The 24,533-nt window shown below is 37.6% G+C and overlaps 2 protein-coding genes across 3 annotated transcripts; one reads left to right on the top strand and one right to left on the bottom strand.

The window, feature by feature from the left end:
* The first annotated feature begins 2,982 nt into the window (after positions 1-2,982).
* On the top strand, positions 2,983-8,270 carry LOC110768388 (TOM1-like protein 6). 2 transcript variants are annotated; one of them, XM_021972116.2, is made up of 9 exons: positions 2,984-3,479; positions 4,210-4,288; positions 4,421-4,519; positions 5,352-5,465; positions 5,778-5,941; positions 6,094-6,175; positions 6,258-6,343; positions 6,539-6,835; positions 7,113-8,270. In XM_021972116.2, the coding sequence occupies exons 1-9, from the start codon at positions 3,346-3,348 to the stop codon at positions 8,026-8,028; spliced, it is 1,971 nt and encodes a 656-aa protein (XP_021827808.1). In that variant the 5' UTR covers positions 2,984-3,345; the 3' UTR covers positions 8,029-8,270. The 2 variants fall into 2 exon arrangements, with proteins under 2 accessions (XP_088111552.1, XP_021827808.1); XM_088255426.1 differs by lacking the exon at positions 5,352-5,465 and having other exon boundaries at positions 2,983-3,479.
* A 408-nt stretch (positions 8,271-8,678) lies between these two features.
* Positions 8,679-20,620, bottom strand: LOC110768387 (regulatory-associated protein of TOR 1). The gene is made up of 23 exons (XM_021972114.2): positions 19,879-20,620; positions 17,856-17,958; positions 16,914-16,996; positions 16,670-16,828; positions 16,464-16,580; positions 16,186-16,343; positions 15,666-15,820; positions 15,407-15,551; positions 15,247-15,325; positions 14,967-15,068; positions 14,388-14,471; positions 14,161-14,271; positions 13,514-13,867; positions 13,214-13,403; positions 12,414-12,989; positions 11,865-12,191; positions 11,631-11,754; positions 10,834-10,967; positions 10,588-10,733; positions 10,363-10,464; positions 10,055-10,140; positions 9,723-9,807; positions 8,679-9,602 (listed from the first exon to the last, which is right to left on the bottom strand). The coding sequence occupies exons 1-23, from the start codon at positions 20,173-20,175 to the stop codon at positions 9,264-9,266; spliced, it is 4,056 nt and encodes a 1,351-aa protein (XP_021827806.1). The 5' UTR covers positions 20,176-20,620; the 3' UTR covers positions 8,679-9,263.
* Positions 20,621-24,533: the final 3,913 nt, after the last annotated feature.

The following is a 24,533-nucleotide window of genomic DNA, read 5'->3' as shown; positions in this document are numbered from 1 at the left end:
CTATGGTCCAAAGTTGGAAGTTATCTCATAATTTACGTGATGATGTGATGTTGTTATTTTCTTGGAAGGAAATTATGGGCTGCTGTTGTTATTTTGTTGGATGGAAATGATGAGCTGTTGTTTTTCTTTCTTTGGAAAACATTGGAAGGAAACTATTGGACAAGGGTAAATGAAAGGGATGTGTTAACTCTAGTTGAATTGGATCTAAAATTCAAGCAATTGTCCAAGCAATTGTCCAAGCAATTGTCCAAGCAACTGAGTTATTACATGTATAATGTAGTTTGTGACACAAATAAAGTTAAATTCACAAAGAAATTATAGAAATTTACGTATCTATAATCAACGACATCAATTGATATGACAATATATCAATTATCATATTATATGATCAGTTATAGAATTTTGATTTATATTTTTCATCAATGAAATTTTTGTTGTTGTAGTGAGTAATAGTTCTGGTTGTTCGATGTTCAAGAATTCTTGTTTAGGCATTTCATACTATCCAATATTTATTCGAACCCATATTATTCAAAACCTACCGGAAACCAAGATATTTATATATAAAAAAGAGAAAAGAAGAAAAAGCAGCCAATTCGAGGGGGTTAATTATTGTGCTTAACTGCGTTGATTAACAATGAGTGGTGCATGTGGTCGCACTCCACAATTGAGAGACTTGTAAGCCGAAAGAGATGGGAAGACCAGTCAACCAAATTGTCTGGTATAAATGTGGGTGGTCAACGTCAAGATTGAGAGGATATATCGAGGAAAATCATATGGTTTTGAAGATCTTGTGGTTGTGCAGTAATTGGAGGCTGATTGTATATAACATAAATTTGGACAAACATCAAACATGGCTTCATCATTATTTTCATGTCTAGCACTCACGGTTTGGAGCTACCAAACCAGCACTCACGGGCCTATCAAAATTAAATTAAATAAATACATTTAAAAAAATTAAAAAGAAGAAGAAGAAGCAGCTTTGACCAGCATGCAGTTCTGTTGGAATTCTATATTAAATTTAGCTGGGCATTATTGACAGACAAACATCCATGGAATGTTTTTCTTTTACAATTTGCTTTGGCCTGTGAAAGTATACTGCCCTCTATTCCCTTTTAGCTCTTACCGACCACTTTGCATTAAAAATTGGATCCCTTTTTTTCTTTTGGGGTCAATAAAAATTGGATCCCTTTAACCTAATGAAAAGGGTCACGAGGAAAGTTTAATTCCACTCCTCTCTCATGCAATTTGGGCATGCTATCAAATGTTCCTAGTGTGCTTCTTTTAGGCGTGGATGATTTAAATTTAATCATTTGAAATGGTTGTGGATTAGACATGGATGAGGTGTGACAGATTTTATTATATGGTCTTTAATTATCACATTGCTGAAGTCAAAGGTCTACAGAAACATAACCATCATCCCATTATGATCTCTTTAATATTATCCTTAATAGGATCGTATGAGTATTTGTTGTTGTGTGTGTTTATTTTAGGATTTTTTATATTGAGAGGGGCGATAGTATATTAAACTCACATACATTATACGGATGCTAAAACTTGAACCTACGACCTTTCCTGGAAGAGCAATTATTCCAAAACACTATACTACTAGTGGGTCCCTTGCGTTGCTTTGTTTTTATGCATAGAAGCAAACATAGCTAAGGAAAATCCACCTGCAAAATTTTAAAAGGGATGGCGATCTCAAGGTTTTTATAATTTTTTTATTTGGGTTAAAAAATGATCTCCACTAGGTGGAAATATAAATTAAACAAAAGGATCTAATGACATAATAATCCAAAATAAAAGAAGAATAACCTCAGGCTCTTGTAGTACGAAAATTTTCTCTTTTTTGATTCCGTAGTATGTCTTATACTTCACTTGAGTTATTGACCCAAAAAACAAACTTGAAGGTTAAACTCTAATAAACTACTAGTTTTAATTTGATTTGTGCCTCCACAGAAGAAAGCATATCTAGTTTTAATTTTAATTCTATTCATATATGAAACTACTTCTAAAGTTCTAAAAACTACCAAAGAAAACTAAAAGGAGCAGCAACACCCGCCTAGCTAGGAGGTTCTTGTAGGCAAGAAAAAGTCTCTAGGTTAGATTATTGCCATATAATTAATCAAATAATCATTTCATAAAAATTACATGTGGATGTTGTTAGGATAAAACAGCTCATATTTACGACATCTTATCCCAATACTTACACTAATTTTAGAATGGAGCTATTCACGTTTTACCCTTATACACTCCTACACTTGTGCAGTGAGAAGTGTAGAAGTGCCCAAAAAAAACCACATAGAGAAAAAGTACACATAATATATGCACGTTGACACGGAGCATGAAAGCGAATTGAAAAGGCACAAATTACGCTACCTTATTTGAAAATATACACAACTCTTGAATTAATAAAAAGTAAAACTAAATCTCAAAATAATATTTTTATGGTATCAAAATGAAGAATTAAAGTAATTGAAGAAGAAATCTTAATAATAAAAAAAAAAGTAATTGAAGAAGAAATACAAATAACTCTTGGTGGAAAGCTTGGTTTATATCCATGAAAAGTGGAACACAGAGAAGAGAGACAAGGCCGGCCCCGATCGAGACATATAATACTCTGCTTTCTTATCCACAAAAGTCCCCATTCTTCAATTTCCATTATGATTTTTCTATGCTTATTATCACCACCACTGGCTAAGTGACCACCCCAACCTCACCTTTGCTAGAATTTAGGATAACTCATAAGAATAAATATACTATAAAATAATGTGACCAAAATTAAAATATAAAAATTACCAAAAAAGAAAAGTAAAAAGACATTTTCCCATGGTCTGACGTGTACACAAATACAGTATAGTGACCGTATCAAGAGTTATGCGGTTAGGCGGAAGCTCTTCGCGCGTTTTATCCACGTGGCGCGTGAGCTGTTGAAATTCAACTAGTTCGGGAAAAGAATACTAAACTTGGCGACAGCTTAGGATAGGCGTAGAGAGAGAGAGAGATTGAAGAAGGAAATATAAAGGAAGAGCGAAGAGGAAATTGAAATGAAAGCATTTTGGTAAAGCAAAGAGATAAAAGAAGAAAAGAAAAATCCAAAATCCAATTTCTTTCCTGTAAAAGACTGCAAATTTTCCAAAAGCTTCTTAGGGTTTCGAAATTTCCACCTATCCAAACAAGAAAAGCATGGCGGGGAATTTTCCGGGAAAGTGAGTTGTTGTGGGTTATCTTTTTAGTTGCGATTCTGTTTCATTTTTAGACCGAGGGGAAGTTTCTGCTGCACCAGAAAGTCTTAGAGAGAGAGAGAGAGAGAGAGAGAGAGAGAGAGAGAGAGAAAGAGAGAGAAAGATGATAGTAGCGTCGTCGTCATCGTCGTCGTCTTCAGCGACTGTGGCTGTCGACAAGGCGACGAGCGATCTTCTGATAAGCCCTGATTGGACTATGAACATAGATATCTGTGATTCCGTCAATTCTCATCATTGGTAATATATGTGCTTCAAAGCTTTTTGCTTTATCTTGGTTTTGTTTTTTTCTTTTTGTTTTGGTTTTTTGAGTTGACTTTTGATTTTCCGTCAGCTTAGGGTTTCTGATTGATTGGAAATTTATTTGCTTTTGACAATTATCAGCTTGATATTATCTGCCTAATACCAGTATCAGTTGTTGTGTTTTTTTTTCTCCTTTTGTTTTTCGCTGGGATTTGTATGTATGCATATGTGTGTATGCCCGAGAGAGAGAAGAGTGAATGAAGTAAATGCTTTTCTAATGATATACATATATTATTGTTGAATTATTTTATATGGCTTCTTTATACAATTTGAAATTTCTGGAGTATGTATTGGATTGAAATATCTCGAGTATGTCAATTTTTTGGATTGATTAATTAATTCCAGAAACAGATGAGGATTTAGAAGTAGCGGACAACACTCTTTCAAAACGAGAATATTTCTATAGATATGTAGATTTCTGGTGGAAAGATAAAATTAACACTTTGCCCTGTTCTAATTTCCTCCTCTGTTTCTGGATTTTTTCCCCTTTTGGTACCTGAAACGTAGGCAGATTTATGTATTAATTTTTCTTTCTGTTCTTAAGAGCTGTGTTATGTGGTATTTTGTTGTATAACAGTTATAGTGTGTTTTGCGCTGTCCTTTTATTTTTCTTCTAAAAAAATTTGTTTGTGATTGTTCATTGATGTGGACGTGTTAAATTTATCAGGCAGGCAAAAGATGTCGTAAAAGCAGTAAAGAGACGTTTGCAGCATAAGAGCTCCAAAGTTCAATTTCTAGCCTTGACGGTAACTTTTACTGAAATCCTTTTATCTTCTTCACCTTCCAATTTGAACCATCTGCATGCTTTTTTTATATTTAAATGTCAGATCTGGAAACGTTTCTTTACTTTCGGTTAATTGTGTGCTATACTTTCGTAGCTTTTGGAGACAATGGTGAAGAACTGTGGTGATTATGTCCATGTTCAAATTGCAGAGAGAAATATACTAGGCGAGATGGTCAAAATTGTCAGAAAGAAGGTAAGTCTTGAAGATGTAGTTGTCTGGCAGAGTATTGTGAGCTATAAACCCATTTTGGTTCTGTTTCAATTTTTTTAAAGCTTAGTGTTTAGGTTAGTTTTATTTTCATCTGTCTCTGGAGCTGTTTTTTCATTTCTTTTCATCAATGATAGATAGCTTGACTCTATGGAGACCAGGTCATGTATTCAAATATAGTGTACTGGAAGTCTGAAACGTTTCTAGAATATCTATTAGCAAGACAGATGGGCTTTAAATGGTTCTAAGGACTCTGTTTCATTCACACTTCCTTTCATGATGGCGTTCTTTGATGAAATTTGTTGACCTGCTGATTCTTTTAAACCTTGGACTTCTGACCTGTACAGTTTCTTTGAGTGTGTGATTCTGTATAGTGTTGCAAGTACTTTTATTTAGGGTGTGTGTGTTTGGTATTAGTATGATTAGGTTCAAGTGGCCTGTTCATAGTGGTTTTCAAAGCCTCCCTACGTCTTAGATAAATTTGGGTGTTGTGAATTTAAACACAAATGAGCTTGATGACATGTGTTTGCAAATGTCCTAATGTACTCTAGTCATGCTTTTTTGACATTTGTTCTATGCATGACTTTTGTACTGCATCTTTTTTTTTTTTGGTTGGTACTGTTTGTATGTGGGATACATCAAAGCCTCTTCTCTTTGTTCAGCATTATTGGTCGCTGAACCTTCATTTCCTAAGTGATGAGCATATTCTTTTCATTACTCTGACTATTTGACTCTAATCCGTCGTTTTAGTTTTTCATTCCCGTTCAGTTTTTCCCTTCCATCTCACTTTAAAACGTATATATGGATGGAATATCAGGCAGATATGCAGGTAAGGGAAAAAATCTTAATATTGCTGGACTGTTGGCAAGAGGCATTTGGTGGACCTGGAGGAAAACATCCTCAGTACTACTGGGCATGCGAAGAACTAAGGGTATAAGTTTAGCTATCTGGTTCAGCTTTTTATGTTTAATGATAATGTGCTTCCAAGTTTGACATTGACAATTAAGGGGCAATACAAAATCAAGATAGTGAATATAATCAGAGACATATGTAGTGCAGTACCCCAATGTATTAGAACCTCTTAAGTGCAATCTCAGAGATGTCTTTGATGGATGCTCCCCCTCTTTCTGCAGTTATTTCTGTTATGTCTGAAAGAGCATGGTAATTTAAAAAATGAAAATTCTTCTGTATTTGACTAGCCGAAGAGATGTTATTTAATAACCATGCACTGCATGAATGACAGCGTTCTGGAGTAGAATTTCCCAAGCATTCATTAGAAGCACCTGCAATTTTTACACCGCCAGTTACACAGACAACATTGAGACATGCTCAAGCAGGATATGGAATGCCTAGCAATTCCTCAAGAAGGCTTGATGAAACGATGGCTACAGAAATGGAGAATTTAAGGTGAGAGTTGGACTCTCTTGTCGATTCCCTACTGGTTTCTACTGTTTCTCCAGTTCTTCATTTCTTAGAGCTCTTGTTTAGGATTGCTTTAAAACATCTATCTTTTGTTCATTCCTCAGTCTGATTTTTTATTTTCCTTTTAATAATCTTAGTTTGTCAAGCCTGGATTCTATGAGGAATGTTATGGACCTTTTAAGTGACATGCTGCAAGCTGTGAACCCTAGTGACCGTATGGTATGAGGAGCAATTAATATTTTCAACTTTTTTCCTCGCAACTGATGGTTAAGATATTTACCTATCATTTCTGTGTTTGTAGGCCATAAAAGATGAGGTGATAGTCGATCTTGTCAACCGGTGTCGTGCCAACCAGAAAAAACTGATGCAGATGCTAACTACAACTGGGTTAGTCTCCTGGAAACATCCTTTTGGCAGAACCCAGTGGTTTTGTGTGTTCTTCATATGATGAAGATGATTACTCACTCAAGTGTTACGTTTCATGTGCTGTCATACTCCTATATATTTTTTATGTAGAAGTGCGTATGTGGGCAAGCGCACGGGTGGTAAATATTTAACATTACCTTTTTTGGTAACGTGCAGAGATGAAGAACTTCTTGCTCGAGGTCTCGATTTAAATGATGGTCTGCAAAGTTTGCTTGCAAAACATGATGCCATTGTTTCTGGTTTGCCTGTGCCAACTCAAGCTACAAATGTCAGTCCCCAGCCAACTGAAAAGTCTGTGTCCAGTTCCAAGCAGACTGAAGTAAAAGACTCCAGCACAAGTGACTCTAGTCCAAAACCTAATACTAATCCGTCTGCACCAGTTGGTACCATGACAAGGGTCCAGATTTATGAAGACGAAGAAGAGGAAGATGAATTTGCACAGCTAGCTCGAAGGTTGCGTATGACTGGCCATCTTTCTCTGTTTTCTATTTTCTTATTCATAGGTCACAAAAATGCATTTCTTATGCCAGCGCTTTCCACAACTGCCCAGTGGGGTGCAGTTTCATCTCCTGGCCCATTTTAATTAATTACCAGTTTGTGATTTATGAATAACTGGCATTACCATTGGATGCTGCATAAAAGCATTTTTGGTATACCCAGTATCTGGCTTAAGCTCATAATTTGGTGAAAATTTTCATTCATAGGTGTTGCACTTGTTTTATGGATGCAGGCATATTAAACCACGCGCAATACCTCCTCAAAACACATCTAGTGGCAGTGATGATGGTTTAGCGCTGGTGAGCACCAGCAGCACAATAAATCCATCTTCCTCAACAGCTACATCTGTCCCGAGCAACGCATTAGCTCTGCCTGATCCACCAGCACAAGTTAAGACTACAAAAGAGCAGGACATGATTGACCTATTAAGTATCACTTTATCAACAACAGCTGCCTCCCCTGACACCACCCCTCATGCCCCAGCATCTAACCCTCAGGCTGCTCCATCTAATGGCAACATGCATCAGGTACCTGTTTCCGCCAGTGTACAAGGGAATCCCTATCCTTCACAACCTTATCCTGGAAATCTTGGGATGGCGTCCCAAAACAGCTATGTTGTTCCGTGGGCACAACCTCAACCCCAACTCCAACAACAGTTCCGGCCACAATTACAACCTCAAACACAGCCTCAATTCCAGTCACAATTTCAACCTCAAACACAGCCTCAATTCCAGTCACAATTTCAACCTCAATATTCGTCTGGCTACCCCCCTCCACCATGGGCAGCTACACCTGGTTATTCTAACAACCAAAACCATTTGTCCGCGAATAATACATTTTCAACTCCTCGGGCCAATGCAACCACATCTTATATGCCGGCGCAAGGAGCTAGACCTCTGCAGCATTTTAGTTCGTTTCCTGCGAGGGGAATCAATGGGTCAGATAACAATGGAGGCTTCCCAGTGATCCCTGGTCCTAGGAGCCCTGCCCCTGCAGCAGGACAAAAGCCCTTTGTTCCCTCATACCGATTATTTGAAGATCTGAATGTGTTTGGCAATGCAGATGGAAAGTTTAAGATGACAAACAGCAACACATCGTCTAGCTTGTCTGGGACTGCCGGCCAAGGTATGGTGGGTGGGAGGAAGTGAAGTACTGGCCTACGAGTTTCAAACCGGGATATAATAGCTATATATGTGTATATCTTTGTATATCAGTATCTGCATCTTCTTCCAGTTTGGGATGTACTCGAAGTTGGTTTAGATTGATACGCTCATAGCTTATCAGTTGTCATTGATCACCAATTATGTGTGTAGGGTTTCAGAAGAATCATTGCCTCTTAAAGACTTTGTAGCATTTTGTTTCATAATCTGTGGATTTTCATTATTGCGAAGTGAACTCTGAAGCCTTAATTAATACCCCCAGAATGTTTACAAGTTGATCAATCCGAATCTGATGAGAAAATCAGTCCACGGTTGGAAACTTTTCTGAGGGCAATGTCGTTCAGAATCAAGTCGTTGTGGCTGAACCATCGACAAGCACCATAGCTGTGCGAGAATTCAGCTATATTTGGAGCATTTCGATTGTTCACTTCAATTTTCACTTTTATTACTATAAACACCATGGCGTTGAATGCCACATGATTCGAAGCTTAATACCACAACGCAAATTAAGATGATCTTATAGTTGCTCTCTTTATTTACAACAATTAAGACGGTCTTAATCAATGGCTGAAATACATTGGAGAAAACCCAGAAGCCAGATTCAATAAAGGCTGATAAAAAGACAAGGGAGAAGAGGAGATGCCAACTCAAACAAATTGATGAATTAATTACAAGTTACATGATGGTTAATTAAACGGCAAAGCGACTTACAAATTCAACAGATTACAAGATGTGCAAACGCGAGTTTGTTTAATCCCCACGTCATGCAACACTAAGATTATGATCATTAAACTGCGTTGCTCTTACAAATTGAACAAAAGGGATGGGAATAAAAATGAACACACCAAAATGAGGAACTATATAGAAAAAACAGAAGAAGGGAAGTTTATTTACACGGATTTACCCTATATAACAGATTATTTTCCAGAGCCCCGAATAAATATGCAGGAAATTATTCCCCACAATTGTGACCATCTACACCTGAGGCTAATGAATATCATAGCATACACCATCATCGGCAGACAGCACCCTACCAAAGCTTCCAGACCCACCCGCCCATTGACACCGATGAGGAATTGGGCAGCGGAATATATTATCACACAATGGAGCAGATGCACCGAATGATCTGCAATGGCAAGATTGCATTTGAAGTCCATCCACTTGCACTGCCTTCCAATATGAAAGAAACCCTTATCGAATCAATGAGGAAAGAACTAGCATTCTCATCTAGCTTGAGAGTTGTCGTCAGCATAGATGGATGCGCAAGCATCTGCAGCACCAGCAGCAAGCAGCACTTCATAGGGATGGAAGGCTAAGCAACTGACAGGACCGATCTTTTGGGCCATAAAGGAAGGGTAGTATCTTATGGTGCCTAATTGTTCACCCTCCAAACTAAAGACTTTTATGAGTTGTTTGGCTGATCCACTGGCAATGATCGGGGCATGTCTATGAACAGCTAAAGCTGTCAGTGAACCCCTGTGAGCTTCAATTGTCAGGTAGGCCTCCCTGTCATTTCTGATATCAAGGAACTGAATATCGCCTGCCTGAGATGCACTTACAATCTGGATGAAGACAAGAATGTCACGTAAGTTTCACTTTCACAAGAATGAATGTAAGAGCTGCAATAGTAAAGGGATGATCTAGGATTAACTTCAAAACGAAAAACAAGGGTCTCCACTTACCTTAGCAGGATCAAGCCCAGGCTGAAAGCCAATCCCCACAACTCTTTCAACCTTCTGAGTGTGTGGTCGCATTGCACAGACAAGCCTAACATTTACAAACGCACAAGATTAAAGCAGTCTCTTATGCAAATCGTTAATATCACATCAAGACAAGAAAGTAAAATCAAGAGCTAAAGCTCAAACCCTGCAGCATTTTATTATTCATTTGCTAGTAGCAGTAGTGTTTTCATAAACATCATAGCGAGTATAATTTAAACAATAGTAACAGTAACTCAGGCAGAATTCCATGACTAATATTTGCATCTTGCCAGAAGAAGATATCAAGAACTTACATTTCAGGAGTTCGCACATCATAGAGTCTAACAGAACCGTCTACAAAACCAGCTGCAAGTTGTCCCCCATGAACTTGAGAGGCAGACTACACAAGACAGTAATTATTACATTATTCATTTTCTGCATCCAACATATTACATAACTAACAAAATCAATAACTTCAAAAGCGTTCCTAATTTAATCAAAGAATCAATTACAAATCCCCTGTACAGACTACAAGATACAGATATAATTCTCATTAAGCAAAAGTGATACAACTACAGTTGTAAATAAAAATCAAAAGTAAGAGGAGGGGTTAAAAACTCACCAGCGCTGAGATGCTACAATCTGATGACGAAGGAATAGAATTCACAAGCTGCTCTTTATCCAGATCCCAAAGCATAATGGACGATATCTCACCAGAAGCATACTAGCAAACATAACAATGGCAAAGTAATAGAAACAATTATTTACAACAACAAAAAAGAATAAGCAAACCAAAACAAACGTGTCCTACAGCCCTGACTGATTGCATCTTAAAGAAAGCAAGTACCAGATATCCAGATTGCTGTTGCCAATCTACAACAGCATTCAAACTTCGCACACCAGGTTTATGACCTTGAATTGAAGAAAATGCAGTAACAAGTTTCTGTCTACCCTTCAAAGTATAATCTTTCCAAATTCGAATGTTTCCATCACCTAATTATATGACCGCAGAAAAGGTGCAAATAAATCAGAAAAATTCAATAATAGCCCAACCTGACTAAGAAGCTAAGATTTCTGTAGTATAGAATATTACTTGAAGCAGCAAGAAGCAAGCTGTCATCAAGCTCATTCACAAGGCAGAGCTTGGAGATTCCTTTGTCAGGAAAATCATGGTTATCAAAGCTGTTGAGAAGGGTAGCCTCCTTAGCCTCTTGGTAATTCCATACCCTATAAATAAATAAACAACAAAATGTTAACACATCATCAGATTTATACTGGACTCTGGACTGAGAGTAATCAATAAATTCTAGCAAAGAAAGCTTGGCAAATTAAGCAACATGAACCAAATTCAGACATGCATGAACCCATTTTCAAGCAAGAATTACCCTAAACCCAAACATAACCTCATGGTTTGAAAGAAAGAAACAATAATAGGCCATTTCTTTTTTCAAACGAGATAGGAATCGGAATCCTCCATATGTCATGGAAAATTAAAATGCCTGAACCAGAAGGGTGCAAGAGTGACACACTATACAACTAAGGAAAAGATTGATAGTGTGATACACTATTCAACCAAGGAAGAGATTGCTAGACATCCCAAGTTGAAAATAAATCTCTTCTATTATCACATAGAAAGGCCAAATGAAGGAAAAACGTCTATTATATATCATACAAACCAGACAGAAAGTACCATTGTACTCAATTGGCACTCAGTATCATACAAACCAGCAGAGTCGTATTTGTTTGTGCTAGTGTATCAGGAAGAACCAAGAAAAAAGTAAGCCTTACTATTTCACAAACACACCCATGCACAGTATCTGACAAAATCAAGCCATACATCACATAACATTTAAAGCTGCTGAAAATTTGACCAACTGAGAACCTACACACCTGATTCTTTCATTCTCGTCTGCTGCGATTACAATAGGAGAAAATGGTTCCAGCAAGATTGTTTTCGTACCCGTCTCAAATTTTGTGTCCCAGCTAGCAATTTGATTGTTAAGCTTGCTAACAGCTGGCCAAGAACATGGAAGATACATTAATTCCATAAGCAAAGGCTAACACAAAGAATTTAATGAAAATAATAGGTGAAAAAACAAAGGAGAATTAGAGAAGAAAACGAACATGAGTGCTGGCATTTAGCAATGTGCTCCAAGGCAAATTTTTCTCTCTCCTCTCTTCTGGTTAATATTTCTTTACTGTCATCTGCGGCAATGAGAAGTGGCTTGGAGAAGTGCCCACAACTCCAATTGTAGATTGTTGATTGTGGAGGAACACTGCGTTCTGAGGCACCAGAAGTTCCCCCAGAACCTAAAAGCGGATCGGCTAATCCAGAATCTGGACTCATTAGATGAGGCCTGAACTCTAAAGAATAAACCCTCCGCATTCCAGTCAAGTAATTTGGCCGAGGAGGGCTGACAGGAGGCGTTCGGAATGTTAAAGGCAAATGACCTGTCAATAACAGTGCTCAACTAAAGAACTAAAACTGGAAGTGCAAAAATTGTTTAAATAGACAAAATAATAGCATGCATTGAAACATCAAATGGAGCTAAATGTCTAGCAAAAATATAACTAGCAGCATTCAGCTTATTAACTGGTCCCTGCAATTAATAGAAAAAGGGCAATGAATGATAGCAAGTGATTCCCGCATAGTTTTCATCAGAATATCGTTACCTCCATTCATATCAAACCACGAAGAAGATCGAGCTAATCCAGCAAGAGTGGGAGTCGGAGATGCTGTAATGGATTCACCAGGTCGAACACTATTATTACTGGACTTTACAGGTTTTGCCACCACTTGTTCAATTCCTATAATGGCCAACACCTGCCGACCAAGGCTTGCAATGCGTGGAGATGGATCCTTTGCTAAGGTACACATAGCCAATACACACTGAGAATACATTGCATTGTCCAGGGGTTTTGGTGTTGAATGGTTAACACCACCATTGCTCACACCATCATTTAATATTCCAGAATCAGAATGCTGAGATGAATCGTCAGACAATGGAGATCCATGCATAATTCCAGAACTCGCAAGGGGGCTGCTGGTGGAGACTCTTCCATCTCGAACAACCAATGAGTTATCATTGGTCACTCTCAAAAGTGGACCAATTTGAGAAGAAACAACATTACCTTTAATATGCGACAAAGAGGGCAAGGAATTCAGAAGAGAACTGGATTGTGGTTTCCAATATGCAGCAGCAATTGACTTGAGGTGCTTGTTGTGGCCAAAGGCAAAGCGTCCCAGAGCTGACAAGATGAAGAGGAAACCATACTCAACTATAATTCCTACTCGAAATTTCTTTATTACTATTTAAAGTTCAGGGCACCATAAAAGAATAATGCTGATTTTCAGAATCAGAAGGGAGAACACTTAGGCATGTACTGGTGACTAGAAATCTAATGTGTATATATTACCAATAAGCAATAAACGTCCAACCATATGAATATGTATCAGAAGATTAATCACATACCAACAGCAACTTCGGCCCTGACCAGAGGGCTTCCATCAGAAGCAACACTTAATAGGCTTCTAACAATACTAATTTCAGCTCTAATCTTTTCATCATCGTCATATTCTTCATCTCCTCCAACGCCATCTCTACATGAACCTGAACCCACATCAAGCAGGGTACCCAGTGCAAAAACAGCAGAAGCCCTAACCTGAAATAGAAGAACCTCGTGATTGAGTTACAGAATCTATTGCAGAACCTTAAAGTTGTCATTGGATAATCATAATATGTAAAAACAAGCAATATGGTAAAAGGGTAAACCTCTGGTTGGGGCTCGGAAAGTAGAGGAGCACATATTGCAGGGGCATCTGCCTGCAAACCAAATATTTGGGCCTCTGTAAAATCCTCCCACAGCTTTCCCAGACAGAGGCAAAGCCACTGAAGAAATAGGGGTTCAGTCTGTGTATCATTTGGAGTTGGACCCTGAAGGTGCTTCAAGCAAACATGGATCAGACCTGCTTCAATACAAGCTTCCTGACCACGTCTATGTGTATCAACAATCACTGCCAAAACGAAAGCAGCCATTGCACGCTGTTCTGGATATGCTTCCATGCTATCAAGAAACCTGATGAAATATGTATGTCCCCCATCCTTCACAAGATCAACCTGACATGACTGATTCCACAAAACAGAGCACAATTACTAATATAGTAACTGAAACTGAAAGGGGCAGGTATACGGCACATGAAAGGAACTTATCTAGTAAAAAGGGATTGAAATTAAAATTAAAAATGGCAGATAAGCAACGAGCACATCTTTGCACATCAATGATAATAAGATTTTGGATATGTAGACATTGATGCCTGAGATTGGAAGAAGGTATAAAGCAGTGAGGGCATTACAGAACAAGTCACCAAACCAATTATAGATACCTAGACATGGAATGTGTTGAAGTTATCTATATATACCTTATCAAGGGCAAGAATTTTTGTCCAAATAAATACAAGAATTTGTCGTAGTTCAGGCGTCATCGTTTGCAACAGCTTCAGAACATAAGGAAATATCCCAACAGACAATGCCTATAAGAAAAAAATGTTATTAAAAAAGAAAATCAAAATATTACTCTCAAAGAGCAAAGGGATTCAAACAAAAAAGAACAGCTTCAGAATATATGGAAATATCCCACAGCGCATACCAGATCTACAGCCCAGGGTCCCATATCAAGGAATCTTCCAAGAAGAACCAGAGCTCGAAATCGGTGGCATTGACTAAGTAAGACCTAAAATAAAGATGATATTCTGTCAGGTTCTGTACAGAATAGAAAACCAGGCAGAGAATGAACTTAATACACCAATACATGATCATAAACAACATCACAAAATCACAAGCCGAATCAACATATTCAAAGAAAAGTAGTTCCTTTCAAGCCAAAGTGCACCAGCAGAAGCTTACGACCATGCTAAACTTCATTGAAAATGATCTTAACCAATACTACCCTGGACTAACATGCCAATTTTTCCCGGTTAACTTCAAAGCTGGATTTACCTAATCATGTACTATTACCAAATGCACACAATTAAGCAAAGTTTCTGTCAAATGCCTCATATTGGATACTAGCTCCTTGATATCAACCAGACTGGAATTGACTGTTGTCAACCCATGTCAACAACCAAAACCAATAAGATATTATCTGAAAAATGCATATATCAAATCTATATCCAAGAAAAGCTTTTGGTTGACCCAAAACCAAAAAGTGAGAGGTGTAGCACCACACCTGAAGAACAATAGGCAACTGCTCTGGTGGTTTCTTGTGTTCGGATCCATGGTCAAGCCATACCTCAAAAGCAGTCAACTGCTCAGTGAAAAATGGACTTGGCTGAAACAAAGAAAAAGAGAATGATCAAAGTCCAAGTCAAAACGTAGGCAAATCATGCAAATACAAAACAGGAAACTCATACAATATTTAATTCTGCATAAAGCCATTGTGTATATGATCCAAACTGTATTACATACAAAATGCAACAATGGATATGGAACTTGAAAAACAAGCATACCTGGAACCCTGCATTAGGATCCTCAACCAATAATGGAAGCTGAGAAAGGCATATCTCAGCAGCCATGTCCCATGCATCCCTGCAGAGTGCATAATCAAAAGAGTGACAATTGATTTAGTTAACATATAAAGCATAACTTGGGAAATATCTCGTTTAGTACCACATGTGATGCTGATGGGTTGGAGGCAACATTGGGTGAGAGATTGGAGAGCAATTTGCCGATCGCATAATTCTCTCAGCAAGTAGAAAATTTCGAAAAAGGCTGGCAACTAACAGGTCTTGTCTGAACAGTCTCTGGAAAAGATCTGCAACACAACTTATTATTGGATAGATGTACCACCACCAAAGAAGCCATAAATGAACATCCAGATCAAAGATACTAATTATGATACATCACACCAGTAAATTAAAAAACCTACCATGAGGGAGAACATTCCATGCAATTGTATCAGTGACAGCAGTAAAAATCCAATTCAACTCCCCCAAGAGGGTTCTCCGGTCATTTTGGCGGCCAGGGATTTTATCTATTAGTGAATGATCAAGAGACTCATGAAGTAATGATCTTGTGCAGAACCTGAGAGAGTACATAACAGTCAAAGACTTAGTAAGCACTATTAAAACCTGGATTTCATGAAATAACAGAAGGCAAGTTATAAAATCAATACAAAAGGCGAAGTTAAATGAAACCAGCTGATGAAAAAAATTCAGGGAGTTGTGAAGTGGTGGGGGATTACAAAAAATTCAGGGACATAATCGTAATATGAGCATATTAAATAACTATAATTGATTAAAAATAATATTATAATGCCTATTATGGCTTTTCTCGTCAATAAGTAATGTAACCCATGCCACATTCAAGTTTAAGGTAAAATGATATAGCACACCAGAACATAACTACAATATAAACAAATGTTGAAAGCATGGGGTATTATATTTCACCATCTTAATGCCATCTTGATAGGAGTTGTGAGGCAAGAAGTAAACACATCAGCAGGAAATTCAGCACTTTGTGGAAGAGTCTCGTGTGCTTCACAAGCTGCAAGCAGGATACAATCCCTTGTAGATCCAGATGAGCTAGAACCCCCCCAATCATGAAGCTAACAAAATCCAACCATTACATTAAAGTCTAGACTATACAATATATGATATCAATTCTGAAATCATGGAAACTTAAATTATCAATTTAAACAAACATTCATAGCTGCATTGTAGGATACCTCAATGAATGAATTAATAATCATCCCAGCAGCAGAACAATCAAACACATATATTGACGGTGTCTTCAACCAGGAATCAAGGTCACTTATTGGCAAGGGGATATACTGAGTATAACTCTGCACAAGAAAAAAACAGTGAGAACCAAGGAGCACTTTATTTAAAGAATGCAACAGAATGGCACAGCAGGCTTCAAATTAGTAAAAACCTTATTAAAGAGCCAAATTTCACCATTAGCAGTTGGCTTCGGTACACCATGTCCATTATAATGGAAAAGAACTCTCTCTGACTTGGCATATTTGCGACATGTATTACAAAGTTTCTTCACTTCCTCAACTGTAGGATCAAGCTGAACCTTGTAGCGTGCCTGAAAAAACATTGTCAGCCCACATTAAATATCAATTTGAAACAATAAAATAACAGAATGCACCCCCAAAAAAAAAGTTTCTCACCTTTGGTTGCCACCTCTCATACTGTTCACTCAAGGTTTTACCAATTTTTTCAAGAGCTTTTTGTGGAGCCATAGAAAATGGATCTGAAGAGAGAAGAAAAGATTAATCAAATGGTAAATTCAACAAGGAAACAAAATAGAAACATCCCAATTGTCTTTTTTTTATATTTGGTTGCCAAGGGGATGATAAACGAAAGGGATAATCTGAATTTGTTTGAGTTGTAATGGTTGTGTAGACCCCAAATTCGAGCACCCCTCTTGGCAACCAAGCAAGGAATATGCAAAATATTTATTTATATATATAACAGCAACATGCATAAATAGAAAACAGCCTCGATGAGTATCTTAGGAGTCTCCAAGGGAGTCCTAGAGATAATTATAAAAAACATAGAATCAAATACCATGAAACAAAGGAACCAAACACAAAAGGTGGCAAACAACCAAATCTGATTAAATGGGAGACTGACTGGTTTAACATAGCACAGATGCATCAAGGATGAAGCCACATTTCCTTTTTTCACCACACTCAAACAATTCAGAAAGATTTTTAAAAACGGAGTTTCTCAATAGATGATTTAGTTAAACTGCATGAGCCTGTGGATGAGATAAAATACCTAACTCAAACAAATTGCAACATGCATTTACTCATTTAATTATTACAGGTACAATAAAATATTAACAAAAACAATTCAAACCTCCATGCATATTAGGTGAAGAACTTAAACCAGTCTCTAATTTTACTCACAGTAAATTATTAGCCATAGCAATTCCAAGGTGCTTTGGTTATTAAGAAATGGACCAGAGGATCTCGAAGTCACCCCCTCTGATCCAACTAGTAGTTAAAAACTCAATATGCCAACCCAAAGGGTAAAAGAAAAAAATTAATAACCAATACACAACCAACAAACTAAAGCAACAGTAAGAATCAGCAGTGTAAAAGCACCTATCCAGCACTCCATTCGGGCACAGGGAGATATCTTAATTACATCGGGCGGATCAACGCTAATGTTTAAACATAATACTAGAGCTACACATCCCGTCTTCATCTGCAAAGAAGTTGAAAGTTAAACCAAAGCAATCACATAGAAATGACTACAATAATGTGAGAATCTTCAATCAGAACTTAAACAAGGAACTAAGCTTAACATAGAGAAAGGCTCTAATTAGGATTTATTTGAAGAATAAGGATTAAAGTTCATAACATAAACATAAAACAAAACTTTGCAGTGCTAGACTTCTGTCGCCACACTCCCGATTTTCTTTTAAGCAACATATAGGAAAGTTAATGAATGGAGAGAGTGTAATTCAAGAAGCCAAATCCCACTGCAGTAAAATTTCAAATTGCAAAAGATGCATCTGTGAAATTCTTCAAAGATGACAAACTTTACCGCTACAACATGATTGCATGACTACAGGTTTAACCATAACAAAAGAACATCAAGTTGCCAATCTCACAAAAAAAAACCCAAGACACGGAGAAATTAACGACTCTATAGTAAGGGTGAATTTATGGCTCCAGAATTTTCTGTAGAAAAATACTTTTACCACTCCATTGATAACTGAAAAAATGCAGAAAGTTTTAAATGTTATCAGGATTTCCTTTTTTCATATTAAAGCAATGAACATGACTTCTACAAGTTCACTTTTCTTGAATCAGCTTCATCTCATATGTTAAACACCATGCCAGATGAATTATAGTTGTGGCCTACTTTATAGGATGGGGAGGTTGGGCAATTTTCCCATGTTACAAGAAACGACGATTTTACTTACGAGTCTCAACTTGCCGACTGAGAAAATGCACAGATGTGTCAGTATTTTAGAAATATAAACAAAAAACAGGGTTTTAACAGATAACATATTCCAACCAACATTGGCACTGCCATGAAACTTCACTTACAGGCTACACTGCAAGGTTGGGAACCTAGGCATCCTCTGTGACTCAGCCCCATTACTGCACCTAACTCCCTCAAATCCACCCTCCACGAGTGGAAGCCTTCAGAATTTGTAACAGTTCAAGCAATGATGCTTTGAAAATCCCCAATAATAGCAGAAGTTGTGTCCTTTCTTGGTCTCAAGTATTGAAACTAACCTTTTGTCCCAGATCGAAGTTCACCAACCATTATACTAATTCTACTTGTCATATGATACATGTAATGGTTGATTGAAATTCTCCCAGGATATACCCACACCCTTCTGAAACTAATCGATAAAAGAAATATCACATCATTGTGGGAGGTTTTAACGGATCACCAAGGCCATAAACCAAAAATTAACCCTCGTAACAAACTGAAAGCAACCTTCGCCTTTAAGAAGGCAAGAAAAAGAAAATGTTTGCTTACAATAAGTGGAGTTTCAGAAAGGATATCACTGGCAACTGAATTGTGAACAAGGTGGCTTATGGAGTGATTAATCCTTGTTGCCAAGAAAGGTTCAGTTCAGCACTTATTTGGGATCTCATTACTTATTCACTCTGGTAATCTGTTAACTTTACCGAGGAGGAGTGGAAGACTTGGATTTTATCTGCTAATGAGCTATTGATCCTAAATATCAGAAAAGGACAAGGTTTCTTGCCAATCAAACTAGAATTATGACTTCAAAGACATAAAATTTGAAAGGGAATGTTAAAACTTCCTAGCCACAGTACCAAATGCCTAATTTCTAAACTCTCAAGAAAATTGATGCTGATAATCCATGAGAAAGAAGAAGAAAAAAAAACTACTTTTCATTACATTAAAAAAAGTGAATTAATGGTGCTTTAACTACGGCTTTCATTTTCTGCAATAAGTAATCTACTAACATATTGAAGTGAAAATGAGCCATCATTCCCTACCAAATTAGCTTAATAATAGAACTGTGATAAGGAATCTCATGTCAATGATCTTAAGATTAACAATTATTGGTACTACAATAATCTCAACAGGAACAATGAGAAAAATGAAGACCATGTACTGAAAAGAAGAGCTTACTCGATCTTTAGGCCGCCATTTGGAGACCAGACCACTATCAGATGGACCTACTGGCACGCAAGCCTCGAAGGCGTCGTGTCGAAGTTCACACAATACAATGGTTTGGGGCAAGTAGGCCATGCTTGTAGCAGTGGTGGCCGTGGCATTTCCATAACTACTACTAGCAGTCTCGGATTCCCTTCTCTGCGAGCTCAAATCGCCGTCTTCGTGACTGGAGGCACAGTCATCCAAGTGGTTTGGGACCACGACCACGGAGGATTGCGAAAACCGGGAGGCCATCAAATCCCCCAATGCCATTCAAATCGAAAACCCTCAGAACACAAGCAAAAGAGCAATCAATGTTCGTCCTAATTGAAAAACCATGCCCCAAAAAGCAATGGAAGCAGTCACACCCTAGGTTTTATTGGGATCGAGAAAGCTGGGGAGCGGAAGAGCGAGATGGGGAGTGTGGCGTGATGGGGCTAATCAACGAAGCCGCTGAACCAGCGGCGCATGGAGATTCGCCTGATGAAAGAAAGAGAATCCAGCTCGGAAAGCCCCAGAAAATCCCAGAAACGAGTCTGAAAACCCTAGAAACCCTAGGTGACGAAGAGGATGATGGAGGCGCATAAAACAGTGGCGGCACAACGAGAAAAATAAAAAATAAAAACTCAGCAACAAAAATATGGATTTCTTTCTTCAATAGCGCAATAGGAGAGAGAGAGAGAGAGAGAGAGAGAGAGAGAGAGAGTGTGTGTGTGTGTCAAGTGTGCGTTTGTTCGTGAAATTTTGTTTTTCTTTCTTTCCGATTATCTCCCTCACAGCCCACCCTCCACTGAGTTTTTTTCCGGGTCCGGGTCCGGGTCGTTTATTTTTGCTATTTTAAACTACGTTGTTTTAACCTGCCGGCCAAGCAAAAATCTACGCTTTTTTACCTCTTACGGGTTTTTGCACAAACAACAAGAAAACGACTATATTTCTCTCACTCTTCCTTTTGTATTTTCCTTAACGGGCGGGGGTATTGGTACCATGTACTGTTTTTGTAGGAAGGAGGCTTCAACTTTTCATAGTACAAATCAATAACCAGTCTATGTAATTGATTGTTTTGAGCCAAACTTTTAAATCCTTTTAAGGAAATAAAAATAGAGAACAAATCCAATTGGACTATCTTCATACAATTTAGTGGTATTTTCTTTTAAGAGTTAATTATAATTTAGTACCATGTAGTTACAATCTTAAGACATGTTAGTCTCTAACAATCACACACCTCGTCTTTTAAATTTGTTATAATGTGGTTCCACTTTTAGGGTTTCCGTCAGATCTCTCTGTTAATTGCCTACATGGCACTGTGGGTCCCACATTTTTTATATCTTTTAATTTTAAATTGATTAAAATATGAATAAAATATTAAAAACCAAAAAAGAAAAAAAACTCTCTCTCTCTGTGCGTTCTCCCAATCAAGCCTCTCTCTTCCCCACTGTTTGTCGACAACCACAAACACCAATCTCCCTCACCCTCATCCCCCGCAAACCTCTCTCTCGTCTCTGCCATGTATTTGGATGGGCCTCCAATTGGAAAAACAACATCTGCCTACATCTGCATGATTGCTTCAATGTCTTGTTGCTTGATCAGATCTGGGTATTTTTTATTGATGTGATTTTTTTTTGGGTTATTGATGGGTAGTGCTTGGTCGATTTGGATCGATAAGGGTGGTTAGGGCTATGGAGGCTTGTTGCTGGAGTGTGTTAGGTCATGGAAGAGACCGTGGGTTGCGATAAGGTAGATGAAGGCGTTTGGGTGGGTTGCGATAGGGTAGATCGGGGTCTTTGGCTAGGGAGACTAGGACGGGGGTGGGTGTCGTGATCAATTTTTTGGCAAAGAGATGAGAGCATTTAGCCAATTTCTCTCACCCTCCACTGTAGCGCAACCACCTAGTGCCCCTTTCCCCCATGACCACCGTCCTCCAACCCCCAACGAACCTAGAACCCCAACCCAACAACCAACCCCAACCCACCCCCCCTCCCCCGGATTTCCCTTTATTGTTGAGAGACCACCCTACAGAGCTCTCCCCCTTCCTCCCACAGTATGTTTTTCAACCCTCAAACCCTCAAACCCACCCACAGATGCAAACAATGTTCTTTTCTTTTTTCTTTTTTCTTTTTTCCAATTTGTTGGTTTCTAAATTTGCAGAGCTAAGTTGGGGGTTGGAAGGTGGTGGTCATGGGGGAAGGGGGCGTTGGGTGGTTGAGGGTGGATGTGGTATGGGTTTGAAGGTTGGGTGTTGGAGTTTGAGAGAGAGAGAGATAGAAATTTTTTTTTTTGGGGTAATATTTTAATAAATTTAAAATTTAAAAATGTGGGACTCACAATGCCACGTAGGCAACTAACAAAGAGATTTGACGGAAACCCTAACGGCGGAATCACATTGTAACAAATTAAAAAGATCGGGAAATGTGATTGTTAAAATTGAAAAGATAGGTACTAACATTTCTTAAGGGCATAACCACATGATACTAAACTATAATTAAATTTTCATAGTATTGTCGTGATAACTTTCTGCACATTTATCATAAGAGTTTAAATATTCATGTGTTGTATGTCTGTGAAAACTTGTATAAAAAAGATGCTTATCATCATTTGTCCTAATTTTTTTGTCAAAATTTGGGAGGGAGAGAGGGAGGGGGAGTTGCTATTAAGGTTTGAATATGAAACCACTGAACTATAGACCCATTGTCCATCACTTGCACTAATTAGCGATCCATTTAATGATTTGTTTAGATGATTCATAAACAAATAATAAGCACACGGCTATTTTTTATGAAAATAAAACCTTATGTATATAGTTAATGTTGTTTTTGTGATTGAAGACCTTAATGGTAACCTTTTGTTTTTTGTGTCTGAATCCTTAATGGTAACCTCATTCTTAGTCATAATGAACATGAGACAAAGTGACAAGATATTGTCCTTATTGTTAAAGGCATATCTTAAAGAAGGGTTAAAATTGGGTTTGTACAACAATAAATAGTAAAGAAACCAATTTTTTGTTTATGTAAATCAAACAAAAAAATTCTTGAAATAAAAATAGTAATAAAGGGATTGACTAAATGAAAATCGTTTTGGCCATAAGACAGCTCAGCAAAAAAATTGTACACGAGTATGTTGAGGTGTTATTGAATATGCTTGCTTACATTCAAAGAAGGAATTATATACTTGTGGGGGAGCGTCCATTTTTGTTTCTGTAGCCACGTTGGTCTATGTCGCAAGTTTACCATGTTACCCCTCCTAGGAACCTCGTGTCCTGTCCCATTTTCATGTTTTAATCGTCAAACACATGTTTGATTGTCTTCCATTCAATTTAAGCACTTAATTCCAATCTCATCACTACCATAATTGCCCGTAACATGCACAAACCAACTCATATAGCATATTCTTACTTCACATATATTTGGTGGTTTTTATCATAACACAATAAGATGATTGAGAATATTTACTATTTAGCGCCGAATGTCATAAATATTATTTCTTTTGATATCTCAATGTATATTTTGTATTTATATTATGATTGTGTTCAAATTTGCATTAATCGCATTTCTAATATAAATCATAACCCAAAACCAATAAAGAAAACAAAAATTTGTATAAGACAAAATTCTCCAATATTATAATGGGAATAAAAGGCTAGTAGTGATAAGCTCGAGATTAATATATATGAAGTGATTAACATAAAGTATATCCCGTGACGCATGTGTACTGACCTCATTGTCCCCCAATCAATTGTGCAAACAAAAGCTAGGCTAAATGATTAAGCACTTGATTTCAAAATTATATACTTATACGCATGCTTAAGCAATAAGCAGGTCGTCCACGTGTTGCTTGCTGTCTCATCCAACGTCCACCCTATGGACTCTCGTGGGTGATGATGTTCAGAGAGGACTGGCAAATGGAGTTAAAAGACATGCCAAATTCTTCCGATTTGATTGCAAATATATGCAAGACACGACAATAATATAATAACTCCATGTTTTGTTCTGATTAAGACTTGTTGTTGATCACATTCAGAGGATTTTAATTTTGCAAATGTCAGAGAGGGATTATACCTAAAGTCAAAAACATCAGATTGTTTTGTTGCCAAGTGAAAGGGTAGTTTTGTCCTTTGGTTAAAAGGATATTAGGGGTTTGCATCTTTACGGGTACAAAGCTTGCTTAGCAAAAATCTAGCCTAGATTAAAGAATATTTGTACATGTGTAGAAAAAAGAGTGCTTCTTTCGGACGAATTTCCTTGTTCGACCCAAACAAATTCAACATATATGCCTTTAAGAATAAAAGTGAATCCATCAAATCAACGGTTGTACAAGTGTTTTCAGAAAAATAAATATTAAGTTATTAAAATAGTAAAGATAGTATTGATGAATCTTAAGTTGAGCCTCAATCAGTGATGAAATTATGATTAAAATATGAGGTTTTGGTTAAGTGAAGAAATGAGTGGGACTGAGGTTAGAGTTTAGGTTGATTCCAAATTCCCCCCATGTTCCTGCTGCCCAACCTATAATTTTGGCTCCATCTTAACAATTATGGAGTGATCAAGTGATTTATTAGGGACCATTGATACGATAACGATACAAATCAATATGTATAGAGCTAAACGAGAGTTACATTGAGCGTGTCAATCAACATC

The sequence above is a fragment of the Prunus avium genome, chromosome 6 (assembly GCF_965620075.1).
Source record: "Prunus avium chromosome 6, drPruAviu1.hap1.1, whole genome shotgun sequence".
NCBI classification, from domain to species: Eukaryota; Viridiplantae; Streptophyta; class Magnoliopsida; order Rosales; family Rosaceae; genus Prunus; species Prunus avium.
This window is presented reverse-complemented; position numbering and strand designations above follow the sequence as displayed.